Source organism: Fopius arisanus, unplaced genomic scaffold (genome assembly GCF_000806365.1).
Source record: "Fopius arisanus strain USDA-PBARC FA_bdor unplaced genomic scaffold, ASM80636v1 scaffold00063, whole genome shotgun sequence".
Taxonomy (NCBI): domain Eukaryota; kingdom Metazoa; phylum Arthropoda; class Insecta; order Hymenoptera; family Braconidae; genus Fopius; species Fopius arisanus.
Window position 1 is genome coordinate 130,938 of NW_011887802.1, and position 13,905 is coordinate 144,842.

The 13,905-nt window shown below is 35.8% G+C and overlaps 2 protein-coding genes across 2 annotated transcripts in view; both read right to left on the minus strand.

The window, feature by feature from the left end:
- Positions 1 to 3,751: 3,751 nt before the first annotated feature.
- Positions 3,752 to 6,786, minus strand: nAChRbeta1 (nicotinic acetylcholine receptor beta1). The gene is made up of 5 exons (XM_011308849.1): positions 6,710 to 6,786; positions 6,484 to 6,620; positions 6,154 to 6,308; positions 5,020 to 6,073; positions 3,752 to 4,856 (listed from the first exon to the last, which is right to left on the minus strand). The coding sequence occupies exons 1-5, from the start codon at positions 6,765 to 6,767 to the stop codon at positions 4,692 to 4,694; spliced, it is 1,569 nt and encodes a 522-aa protein (XP_011307151.1). The 5' UTR covers positions 6,768 to 6,786; the 3' UTR covers positions 3,752 to 4,691.
- A 363-nt stretch (positions 6,787 to 7,149) lies between these two features.
- The window catches only part of LOC105268929 (furin-like protease 1, isoform 1-CRR), a 70,687-nt gene continuing 63,931 nt past the window's right edge, over positions 7,150 to 13,905 (minus strand). Inside the window, exons 12-13 of the mRNA XM_011308853.1 lie at positions 13,434 to 13,712; positions 7,150 to 8,657 (exon numbers count right to left, since the gene is read on the minus strand). Coding sequence (XP_011307155.1) covers positions 8,218 to 8,657; positions 13,434 to 13,712 — 719 coding nt within the window. The 3' untranslated portion in view covers positions 7,150 to 8,217. The remainder of the gene's footprint in view (positions 8,658 to 13,433; positions 13,713 to 13,905) is intronic.

Consider the following 13,905-nt stretch of genomic DNA (forward strand, 5'->3'; position numbering starts at 1 on the left):
GAACCAAAATGGCTGATCAAAAGTGTTAATAAATCTGGATTATATAAACATTGATAAACGCAAAAATAATAGATAACGCGAATAGTCTCGTGTTATATCTTCGCTGTGTCGCTGAGTGATTCGATGGCTATTCTTGATGGTAAAATTGCCAATTTTTCCCACAACGAGGGAATAACTCTGGTGTCTCATCGAGCTCCGACTCAGTTCCGTGTAATCTGGTAAATTTTTCAGAGAAAATTTTGATTAACACCGCAAATAAGGGAAATAATTGCACTGGTAATGAGATTAAGAGAACAAACGTAATCACTCATCGTGTACGATACAACGTATGCTCAAGATAACTTCTGTGAAAAAAAAAAATTAAAAATATAAATAATAATGAAATATAAATAAAGCAGTGAGGATGCACCTCGTAGAAATAAAACTAGCGAGTGTGGGTATGTATTATAAACAACCAGGGATAATGAAAATCGTCAATAATGACAGTGCTGAGACATGATAAATGAGAGAATTGTATCATTCAGAGAATTGTATTGTTGTCAATATTGCCAATTGGCGGTGAAACATTCTTTTCTTCATTTTCATTGATTGAATTATCACTGTAATATGGTAAAATAATTTACAAAGTGCATTTATCCAATCCTGCATTCCTGATGGATATGTACAGCTCAAACTGTATAAAATTATCAATCCGTTTTTCTTAAAAAAAAAATCAATTATCGTATTTGAAATATGTAATACCTTTTTCATTTGTCTCGTCATTTGTACACTGTCCAGTGATTGGAAACGTAGACATTCATCACCGAAGCAGATAATCATTTCGTAACGATAAGAAACTGTTACTAGGAATAATTAGCGTAATTACTCTTGAGGGGTTGGAGTATGCAAAAATTAAAGAACGGTCGGTGATCAGGGTCTCTCTCACACAAACGTTTTTCGTTAATTTTTCTTTCGTGATGATGCACCCACAAAAATCATCGATTTCATTCACATAGAGAATAGATACCCCATAATTTTCTTAGAATGAAAAAAAATATATATTAATAGAGAATTCATTTCGATTGAGATAAATAATTTGTTGGTATCGAGTTGCATGACACCTGATCCTGATCATCTCTGACCGAATGGTTTTGGCATACTGTAAAATTGTACATTCAGTTATAATATTTATAAGGAATAAAATAAATCTAATATCACGAGCCGGTATAACGGGATGTTTCACCTAGTGTTTAGTCAAGCGAATGCAAGTGCCAAGATTTACGAGCTAGAGAGGATTTTACATTACTGCATTGGTACCATCGATATGTACAAGTTGGAATGAATAATGTAGAGCTAATTGGTGTGTTATGACGAAAGGATGCCGAATGGATTAACGTAAACGTCTTTAACTTGTTGTTGAATAAAATAACGAGATTTTTTTTTTCATTAGATTAAATTGAAGAAGTAAGAATTTTGGAGACTACGAAGACGATGGAGAAAGGGCAATCGCGTGTGCTTTGCTTTGAAAATACATAAATAATGGTCTAGATGAAGTATTTCTCGCCAGTTCAATTGAGTTCCCGCACCCCCAAGTCAAAATGGTATAGTTTTTTGTAAATTTGGAACATCAGGGAATACGAAAATGCGAATAGTTGAGGGTAAATATAAATATATATTTATATCGAAAAGTATCTCAAAAGAAATAAAAAAATAAACAATTGAATGATGTTGTCCCCGTGCATAACTCCATGAGAATTTAAGAGAGTCTTCAAAATTGTTTAGGAGCTTGCGTAATATAATCGAGAAAGTATTTTTCTCATTCTGACCACGGATCGTCAATCTTCCGGGTAATTAGAGGAGAAATTTCGTCGATAAATAAAAACAAGTTGAATAATAAATAATAAAGAAAAACTTATTATTAAAATGAATACTGGGAAAAAAGTCACGACTTATTACTCGCCAATCCTCTAGATGAATTACTTTCCACCTAATCTCCAGTAAAACATATGTATATACATATATGTCTATCTTACACTGGATATGTATATACATATACTATTAAATTTAATTAAAATGGAGGTTTTCTTCTTTTGCGAAGAACAAATCCAAATGGCTATTTAGCTACTGTATGGAGTGCTTAATAATAACTTTTACACGACTCGCAAAATAAAGCAAACAAAATAATTGAAAAATAAAAATGATAAATAAAAAATAAACGGTTGTAGTTATAAATTCAGGCAGTTTTTACAGAAAATGAGAAAATAATAATAGTAGATGACATAATGTAACATAATTAAATCTCCGGTGGAAAAAAAATAAATAGGTGACTCTCCTTTCCCGAATTTTAACGAAACATTCACGCTATCTCACTCGCGCAAATTCCCTTTATTCTTCGATTATTCTCCCGAAAGATGAATTAATCTTGCAGAACAATAATTTTCGAATATAAAAAATAAAACAAGACAGCGCTCCAAAGTCGAACGAACTATTGAAAAACATATACCATTAAACATATTCTATACATATTTAAACTATTGAATGCTAAAATCATATTCGTATGAATAAAAAAAAAAACCAATGACATGAATAATCAATTACTGAATATAAAACAAACAATGAGGGCTAGCTTGTAATCAATAGGAATGTAGTGATACTGTGACAGTAACCATAGGGTGGGGTCAAGGTAGTTTTCTTAGGAATTAGGATGAAACTTTATCGAGAACACACTCTCTCTCTAAACTATTATCTTTAAAAAAGATATCTAAAACTTGCCCACACATTTTAAAAATGCTGCTGCGATGAGAAAAACGACAAGATAATGGAAAAAAAATTATGAGGATCTAACTCTTCTTCTTACTCCTTAGATAACTTTGAGGATAGGGTAGATTCTGTGGACACTGTCCCACCAGCTGAGGTTGAACTACTTGTGCGACAATGAAATAATATTTTCTTCAGTGAAAAAATAAAAAAAAAACACACAAGCGAATGAATGAGAAATGGGAAATCACGTGCGTCATTGGCCATTGAGATTGGAAATTGTTTACTTGGGTTGAACGCTGGTGAGACGATGTTGGGAAATGACTCACCTGATCTCACTTGAAACTTTTCATTAATGCCTCACTAACAGCCTGGTTTTTAAATAAAAAATGAAATAATAAATTTAATTTAAAATGAAAAATAGTAAATTCATATTGAAGATTAATGAATAAATAAAATTTGTTATATTCCTACTGGGCTGTTACACGAGGCAACGTTGATTGATAAATGAGAATCCCTGTTAACTGGTGAATACATAATCGCCACATTGTAATATTACAAAACATTATTACGTTATTATGAAATTGTTGAAATAAATGAAATGAAAATAAATGTCTTCCACTTGCTCCTGATTTATTTCATTTTGATCTTTCAAGGTTTCAGAAAATTAATTGTTCTTTGGCAGTCGCTGGGTTCACAATCCCACGAATTTATTTTTATTCCAGAGACACCCCCGCCTGATCCAAATGGATTTTTCTCCAGTGTCATCGGGCATTCGATGAATTTTTTTTTTTTTTAAACCACGTGTATGAATAATTAATAAATATTGGTTACCGATGCAAATCTGCAATCTAGTGGTTTTTTTTTTCAATAAAACCGTTCGAATTATTATAGAATATTGTTTGAATCGTTTGAAGGCCATTTTTTCATTAAAAATCCAATAGTCATTTCTTTTATAGATACTTTTTTTATTTTTATTGAAGATGTAACAGGCTACAATGAAGATACACTGATATCAGTTTTCCGTAATGAGTTTATTAAAGACATGGCATGCTTATTCACAAATTTCGAATAATGACTAAAGAAAAACGATTCAGTAATACAAATAGATAGATGGTGTCGTAATGAATGAGAAGGCAGTTGACGTATGCGTACGATGGGAATAAATAGACTCGAATGTTCGTGCTGGAACAATTTTTCATTAATCCAGAAAAACAAGGCCAGCACAAACATTAGATTTCCTAGAAAGCAATGAACTCCTCTTTACGCCTCCATGAAACATCAGATGTAGAGATTATTCTTAGGATTGAGTCTGGTCTATTTGAAGATTGTATTTATCATCCTTTAGTTTCAATATTGAGCATTACCCTGATTACACCTATGTATCAGCTAAAAAATTTCCAATGACAATCACATGGCAATTTATACGAATTGAGGTGATTACATAAAATTGTTCAGCATCCGGTAGAACAATCGTAACAAAGTTTACTAAATACGTCACTTCGAGAATTTACTTACATCTCACTAGTGAATATCTAATTATTGTATTTATTCGTAAGGAAGACTTTTCGGAAACTGTCAAAAGGAGAGCGGGACTTTGTTTCATTTACCATGGAAAATTAATTACGCGTGATTGTTTTACGAGGTCCTCCACTTATGATGATCATTATAATGTGTCTACATTTACCATTTCATTATTATTTATCTCTCTATCGACTATTCCTCATCAATTTTCCAAATCCCTGTATCTCTCTAATAGGAGAACACATGACAAGATTGGAATTGAAAGCATCTCCTCACGCCTCTTGTTTGTTCACCCGTGGAAGTTCAATTCGTCTTGATTAAATGGTACTTTCCATAGAAACTTAAAAAAAAAATCAATTGTACAGTTGGAAGTTGGATGCTGAGCTGAAGAATTCATCCAATGGGGATAATTTCAATAGGCGGATTACTCATTACTTCCCACGATAGATTTCAATAATACGGTCTTGGTCGACGTATTCGAAAATGTGCGGTGCATCCATCAGAATGCCAATTGTACCAGCTGTTGTCACTATGAAGAATATGTAGAGCTGAAGACGATCAATCACCATGGCCACGTACTTCCAGTCTTCTCGAGTCTGAAAATCACATATTCCACCAAAGAATGAAAAAATAAGAAATCCTCTTTCCGCGTATGAACTTCAATAAATCAATGGCTTACGAGCGCGGAATAGGTTATTTTGATTTGATTCCAAATATTTCAATATTTATGGTTGAATAAAAATGAATTCCATTCTTTACCTGAATATACAAATCTTCATTTCTAAGATGTTCAGCTATGAATTCGACGGCTTCAGTAGCTTTCGTAGCCTCCGGACTGAGAAGAACCGAGTCCGAGCTCTCGGAGCCCCTGCGATCCCCAATTCCCTCATTTCCTCCTCCAGCAGTGCTGGATGTGCTGGTGGTGTGATGAACCTTGCGATTAATCTTGCAGTTGGGATGATGCAGATCAGACAGCTCCATAATTTCCATTTTTGATTTTGCTATGGAGCCTGGCAGGTGCTTTGGCAATTCCGTTGGGCTCCCAGAGTAAGTTGACGCTGGTAGTGTCACATTGGGAATCTCCATCATCCACCTCAGTCTGGTTTTCTTTGGTCTGCGCATGAGAAGCAATGTGGGCAATACCTTAAGGAAGATTTTCCGAATGATCTGGGGCATCCTGTGGGTCCTGGGGCCTCGGAAATTCCAGTTGATGATGACAACAGTCACAAGAATACTCACGGTATTCATGATGAAAGTGAAGAGAAGGTACTTGGCGATGAGGGGAAGTACGAGGGAGGTGGGTGGTAGAATTTTACTGACTAGAAGAAGAAACACGACGAGTGACAGGAGAATACTGATGCCGAGTGTGACTTTCTCGCCGGCCTCTGCTGGAAGGTAAAATACAAGGACGCAAAGGAAGGAGATGAGAACTGTTGGGAGGATCAAGTTGACGGTGTAGAAGAGAGTCTTTCGGCGAATTATTATGTAGAACGTAATGTCTGTCTCCGTGGGGAGCTCGGGGGTCTGGTAAGTGTTGAGATATGCTGGTACGCTGATGATGTCCCAGGTACCGCTTTTCCAGTAGTCAGATAAATCGACAAAATTCTTGTCGTTGTACAGGGCCAATGATACTTGATCTCCGTTGAATGTCCATGAGCCGAATTTCATGATGCAGGTCTGCTGGTCGAATGGGAAGTACGTAACGTCAATTGTGCAGGAACTCTGGTAAATAGCTGGGGGCACCCAGAGCACTTCACCGTTCGGGTAAATAAGAACATTACTCTTGTAGCGAACTTCGTAGTTTCCGTCCGCGCTGTTTGATGGGACAATTTGAAGAAATTCTCGCGTAAATATTCGGTGAAGGAGTTGAAATTGAACTTGGGGGAGACTTACTTGTTAAAGAGGACAATGTCGGGCTTCCAAACTTTGTCAGGGGGTAAACGGAGTACTCCAATGCCACCGTAATCTGCCTCGTCCCACTGGAGCTGATAGTCCGTCCAAACAAAGCGCAGCCACACATTCGATTTCATGATCTGGTTCTTTTCGTTCTGAAAGAATTATCAATAATTTTCATTTATTCCATAACGTAATTAAATGTTCTTTAACACTTTCACGGTTTTAAATTCAATTTAAACGAGATTTTCTACAAGAAATCTAACAGTTAGTCAAAGAAAACGCATGAAACGTTGAAATATAATTATTTAAAATGTAAAAAGCACTTACTACATTGATGAGTTGAACAAATGCAAGACCGAAGCGTACATGAACCTTCTCTGTCATGTTTTGGACGGGCCTGATGAGTTTATTATACCCTCTAAACAAATCTCGAACCAGTCGCTCCTCATCTTCGGAGCACAATCCTAAAAAAAATTAAAAATCCGATCGATCCCAGCACTTTACCGTTCAGAAAATACTCACACCGTTGAAAAAAAAATTATTTAATGCTTACCAACACAAAATACAGTGGATATGAGTAAAAATCTAAGAATCCTCGAGTAGCAGTACATCTTGGGCGGATAGGCATCCACCCTGACTGCCATATTTTCTCGCCGCCCTAAAATCAATAGGGGATGAAATGGGGATGCGAATAATACTGCACCCTGCATTGCCAGCTTCCGAGAACATCCCCAGCCTCCATCTGGTGAAAACACAGGGTGAACCCGGATTTAACCCATCATTATTGACTTTCTCAGCTCGTCCTCTTCCACACAGGAAAAAACAAATGTACTCCAATAATTTTTATTTCAACATTGAATCGAAAATACACAATCTTCAATAGAATTTATTCGTATTAGAGGCTCGGGCATGAAATACCCGTCAATGGAGTTAATTTTCTTTTGGGTAAGACGTGAAAAAAACAAGACCAGAGATTTATTCATTGTTATTTCAATTTTATTCAATCAAGACCAGATGTACAAGTTGTAAAAATAGGTTCCAGCGGCTATATCACATTTTGAGCTGCAAGTTCACAATTGTCACACCACAATTGTAACGATAAACAATGCGAATAACAATCCTAGAGAAAAATCTTGGAATATCGGTTATCAAAAACGATTATTCTACTAAAGTAATCGGCGTTTCTCACCTGAACATTTTTATTGCTCGGTAAAATGGTGTCTGGATGGAAGAAAAATGTGAGGAAAAAGGGAGGGTAGGGTATTTCACTATTTTCTGTGTCCTCTTTGTTTGGCATTTCGTTAGCTAGTAGAATGAGTCCCCCTGAGGGAGACGAGGTAGAATTATCAGTGGAGTAAGGCCCTTTAGTCAGACGGGAAGTTGTTCATGGTTTGTTGATCGTGTTATCTCCGATTATGAATAATTTTCTACTATTCGGAGATTAATTATTTTGCGTCCTAAAATTAAAGATTTTGTTCATATTTTTCAGTGCCAAAATAAATTAATAGCATTTGTAAAAACAATCTAATTCCGATTATCGAGAGGCAGTCAAGATAATATATTATTATCCCTAATTATTAATTTATTAATGCCATCATTGTCTGCAGTAAATGCTATCTCAAAGAGGACTCAAAAGTGTCACTTATTGAAAAAAAAAAAAATTTTTAATATTGATAATTCAGCAGTAGGAGATAATCAGGACAGTGTAGATTTTTCAGAGAAGTGGCATATTTCCAATAAGTTTTCATTTCACATTTTCACATCCTATTAAAAAGTCTTGATCAGCGTTGAAACTGAATTCAACTTCAACTTCAACTTTATGGCCCTTCACACCAGAATGATAACAATAATTCGACGAAATAATGGATTTCCTTCCTACGTTAACAGAGACTAGTCGAGTAGTTGAATAATTACAACACATCAACATGTATTTGGCAGTAAACAGAGACAGTGGTCTCCCCAGATCATCAAGTGCTCGTAAAGGATCATCACAATACTTGCATCGTTCACTAATAATTTATCCGTAATGTTTCTGAATTGTCCACCAAAGTACTCGCGAATCTAATCACTATCGGACACGCAATTGTTACGCTTCAAGTAAACATTGTCCTCTTTATGCTCGTCATTACCAACTAACGACACTTTTTCATAGCCTCCTGTTCTATTTCGCCTCTGGTACACCATGTACAAGTAGATTCCGATACTTGTGACGATAAGGAGAACGAGGCCAAGTAGAATGCTCGTAAAGTAGAACCATTTTGTCGAGTGGGTTGTCCATTCCAGTGACTTTATTATACATCGGTAATCCTTCAGATTCAGCGACACAGCAGTTGAATCGGCGTGGCAAGAGGTGCATTCAATGTCCGATGGCCCATAGCAAGTCATACACGAATAATGGCACAGGCTGCAAACATTCTTCTCCTGGCTGTGAGCCCCGTACGTGCCCCCAGGACATTTCGACAGGCACTTGCCCTCGTAAAGGTACCAATTCTTATCGCAAACTGCAAAATAAAAGAACTTTATTAAAATCACTATTCTCAAATTTATTGCTATCACACAGCAATGCTCTTAATCTCCTCACGACATCAATTCACAATTCATCGCTTTGATGTTATATCACGTATCAATGTTCATTTTTCAGTGAATATTAACTCGCTGATAAGTTAAAGATGCATAAAAACAGTGCATTTTTTTTTCATGAATAACTCGTTCAGTTCATCATGCAATGGGATTGTGCATTCATGAATATTTTGAATGAAAAAAATGATGCATCTATTTTACTGGGTTTGTGATACGTTCAGAAGATTTTTTTTTGCCTGAGAAATATTTACTTGAGTTGGAAATATGGCTTTGAGTATTTTGTAAATTAGTAAATGTTCTGCGATATAATTTGGTTCTTGCACTGAGAGACGAAGAGATTTGGACTTGTGGGTTTTTAAGACTCGTAATGCCAATGATAACAAACAGTAATGGAAATATTAAATTTTTGAAATTAATTCCATTCCAGATATGAACACAATGGATTTATGGGAGGACTTAAAAAGTTTCTTGGAACAAGAAAATTTCTTTTTGCTGAAAGGCTTTTATCTCTCGCAGCGAGAGCCAAATAAATCATGAGGAGATTTAACGATTTAAAAAATTAACAAGAGAGTATTTTCTCGTTCCAAGTAAATGTTCCACGTCAAAAGTACTTTCTCTCTCGGTGTAAATAGATAGAGACATGCAGATAATTTTTCTGGGCTCAATGTAAATATTAAAATGCAAGACATAGCGGAGTAAAATCGGGAGTACTGAATTGGCAATGCCATGCACTCTGGGAGGTATATCAGAGCAGTTTCCATGGGAATTTTAAATAACTCTCTATCCATGCGATAACAAGCCATTTCTCGGATAGGCCAGGTGAATTTTCACCCAGCCCTCGCGCTATTCCAATTTTTATTTTTCCTCTGCCATTCACAAACACCAGAATTAAAAGAGAAAACTAGTGAAGCCTCAAGCGTGAGAATAAAATGACTAAAGCTTTTTGTGAGTAATATGATTGTGACAAGCGTTAGATAAAGGGCATATAAAACGAGCACGGAGTAAAAACAGTGAAGTAGAATGAGAGAATCAGACTCACCGTGGTGGTGAAGCGATATTCAGGGATAGGTCAATTTTTGCTTGTACGTGTGCGGTTGGTGGAATAGTGGATGGTGGTAGTGATGCTGGTCTGAGATATTCCACTCTGCAACACGCGAATTTTTTTTTTTTCTGGTGCGCGAGAGACCCGTTGTCGTTGAATATTTTCCGGGTATATATATTTTTTTTATGATGCCTGCTATCAACAACTCGTGAATAAAAAAAAAATATATATGGAAATATGATATCACTCGGAATTTATCAGGAAAGTTGGTGCGTTATAGGAGTAAAAAAAATGAGGACATTGTGGAGTATCTGCCATTTACACAAACGTATTGACCCCATCGGTTATTGGACTCTTCAGTAAAATTAACTGAAAAATGCATGCAATATTGAAGAAGCGGGTGGTAAAAAATATTTTTCACTGAGTTGGATGAACCACCAAGCCACCGCGTATTGGCACGTGTGAGAGAGCCTTCCACCCAACGGAGAGTCTTTAGGACGATCGATAACATGACCAATAAACCACAGGACATAGAGTTACAGTAGAATTTCGTATGAGTATTATTAAAAATAAGAGGATGTTATATTAAAGCTTAACAATGAAGTGCTGAATTTAATTCATAAAAGTGAGCGTGCAAATGTTATTCAGGATTCTTTCCTCGTTTAATTCAATTTCGTGATATACAAATTGTTTTTTTTTTTCGTTCATTATTATTTCGTTTTTTTCTCGCTTATAAGGTTTCATAATTATCTTCAATTGCTTATTCATTAGGTTTTATACTTAGGTTTATGCGTATAACTAGCGAAATGTCGCACATCACTTTCATTCTTTATTTTGTATATATTTTTCATGTACGTTTTTCGTGTACGAAAAATGTCACATCGAACTGAGGGAAAACATCATTGTGCACACGTTACAATATTTTCCGCTTTTTCGGTTCTCTCGCAATCTATGACTTAAGGATATGTCGCCCCTTTCAAGCAGATAGATTTTACAGTACATACAAACATTTACAGTAGGTACATATATCGTAGGTTATGCATCCACGAAAGGCCAGTTTATTAATCTTGTGAACTGAAATAATCTCCAAATGGAAAATATCAATTGAAAATTCTATTGTCATCAAACTTTAGTCCTCCAGTCAGCCGCATGTCATCTATGAAAAATTCATTATCACTCCAGATTATTGGAATTTATTAAATAAAAAATGGAAAGAATACTCTTTGCTGCTTTAGTGCATCAATTTTAGAATTATCGTTGGAAATATTCCTAGCGTCACTTGTTGGCCGACAGTTCCCTTGATTGACGCATTGAAATAGCAAAAAATGTCGAAGTGAATATACTTTCTTTTTTCGGTAAAACCTCACGGATTTGAACAGCTGAACTGACCAAGTTCACCGTCCAATTCTCCCATTGAAACATCATACTCTATTTACGACATAATATTTACATCGTTCATTAAATAAGCACATACAATATCATAAAGCTATAAGCCCGGAGAAATATACAACGGAATTTGTGCAATTAATAACGTAATTCTACTCATTAAAAGAGACAACAGGATATGAATTTACAGATTAATTGGATATGTTTGTGAATAATATGTGACAAAATTCATAAGGTAATGCAATCAACAAATAACCACTGTTGTAAATATATTTCGTCCCTCATTCGCGTCGACTCAGTGCTCCATTATTATTATTATTTCCCAGTATCTAACATAAAATGTACTCAAGAATGTAACAATGCTATCTCTACGTGGGATATTAAAATTCTTATACTCCGGAATGACTCGGTGATTCACTACAATTCAACGAAACTATTATTCATCTTGATTCAGAAATAATCGAATGGCAAACGGCTGTTTAAACTACATCCTGACATGTGTATGGATCGTAAACATCAACAAAATTCAATCACAGATATTTCTTTCTTTCATTTCTAGACATATGGCATTAACAAATTGGATCAACGATTACAACTGCCTAAACTATGGCAATTCCAGCACATTAAACTGCAATTGTTCATTTGTCGTGTGCAATAAAAAATAACTCTTCTCACATTGGGAAAGCAATCTGAAAAATCGGCAGTCTAATTAGGCGAATACAATGTGACACTCGAAATAATTACGCAGTACTCCAGGACGGCATTAAAACCGGTATGAAACTTCATATTTATCATTAATGAACTTGTAATTACTTTCCAATTGATTCTCAATCATTTTCACGAGCTGCTTCAAATTAATTATTCCAGTTTATTTAATTACTCAACGACTATTTCCTGGCCGTGTGCAAACACTCATCAGTTTTTCGTCAAATCCTACACTTCCATTTCCTTTTTTTTCTATCTGCAAAAATCTGCATTCTGATCTTACTCTAATTCCTGCGTCTGGCGTTCTTCAAGTTATATGTACAGAAAAAAAAAAGTCCCTCGTTTAATTCTTCAATTGAACATACCTGAAGTCATTCAGCCACGTGGATATTTAATACTGATTCCCAGTCATGGATAAACTTTCAATTCATTATAGCCATTCATGCGTTCATCATACTTCCTTGCATATTCATATTCTTCTGCTGGTATTTCATACAATTGTCTCTATGAAACCGCTTAAATTGATTATTTGGCAACGTTATGAATAGAAAATAATTTAATCGTCGGTTTTTTTAATTGCACTTTATCGTCACGACGTGATAAAATAGGATTAAGGAGAGAAAAAAAAATCATTTCCCATGCATTCTCTTCATTCCCAGATTATTTTTGCACTTTGAGAAAAAAAAATATCCCAAACACTGACTCGACGATCAGCTGCACCGAGTCCCACACAATTACCCTATACACATACAACTTATCCTTTTTAATATTTTACAAGAGTGAATGTTTATTTCCACTCGAGAACTAAAAATGATATGAAACTGCGAAGCACACGATTTTTCCTTGAATTGGCCCGAAGGAATTCTAAAATCACAAATCAGATGAACAACGGAAGTCCTGATATGACTGAACAGAAAGCAAAAAAATCACTCGATAATCTATGATTTTCAATGCTCCACAAATAACTAATATTGTCACTGCATTGATTAGAAACATTCGAAGACGTTATCAATTTTTAAATACTGACATTACGTATCCCGCAATATCACTTTGAGCAAGTATTACGTGTATCATTGAACACCGTTGAAGCTCTGTTAAATTTCCTCTTCAATTGTTAGTATTTTTTCTCATTTACATTGTAGCTAGAGGCAGTGGCCAAAGGCTCCGAACTATCACAAATAAATACCGGAGAAAAATACATACCACATCGAAGGTGTAACTGGAAGATATTTGGCATTTGGGTAATCACAAAAATCTCTCAATTCTCGGTTATAATTTAAATTATCAAAATCATTGTGCAATTTTATCTAAGCGATAATCTCAATCACTCGTTCAATAAAAATCAAGAGATAAAACCCAACTACTGCGGTCTATATAACAATTCACACATTCTATCAGTCACACGTACTCACATGGGCCGAATCACCTAGGGAGATGAAAATAAGATTGGAATAAAAGATACGTCAAGAAAATCGTAATGCACCTCAGGCGCCGATAATTGACGCACTTCATCTTGGTTGCCAAGTAAGTGTTTGGAGGAGAAGGAGAATGAGGAGGCACCCACCTAGGCACCCGTGAGAATCAAAACTCCGGCACGAACCGCTCGTTTGATTCTCCGTCGTTGGCTTCTCAACTTCTGGATGGGATATTAGATCCACCTGTTGTCTCCCAGTCCATGGATCACCCTCGGTATCAACGATATTTTGACGACCCTCGATAGCTAAATTCTCCTGATTGACATCAGGCGAACCAGCTGGGCTCAGCTTATCCTTGTCCAATTCGTCGTCAAACTCGATGGACGTTTCCGTCCCATAAAACACCAGTTTCCATTCGTCAAGGGTATCTGAAATTAAATTTTCATTTATCAAATCACCTTAAAAATTCAATTTTCCCTCAACAAGGGTATTCACTGGATTGAGACACCGAAAACTCGTCGGGACATGAGGTACTCACATTAAATGAATTACTAGTGACTAACCAAACTATAAACCAAATACGAGCAGGTGAGGACGACTCACGCTCGAGGAAGCCTGTGC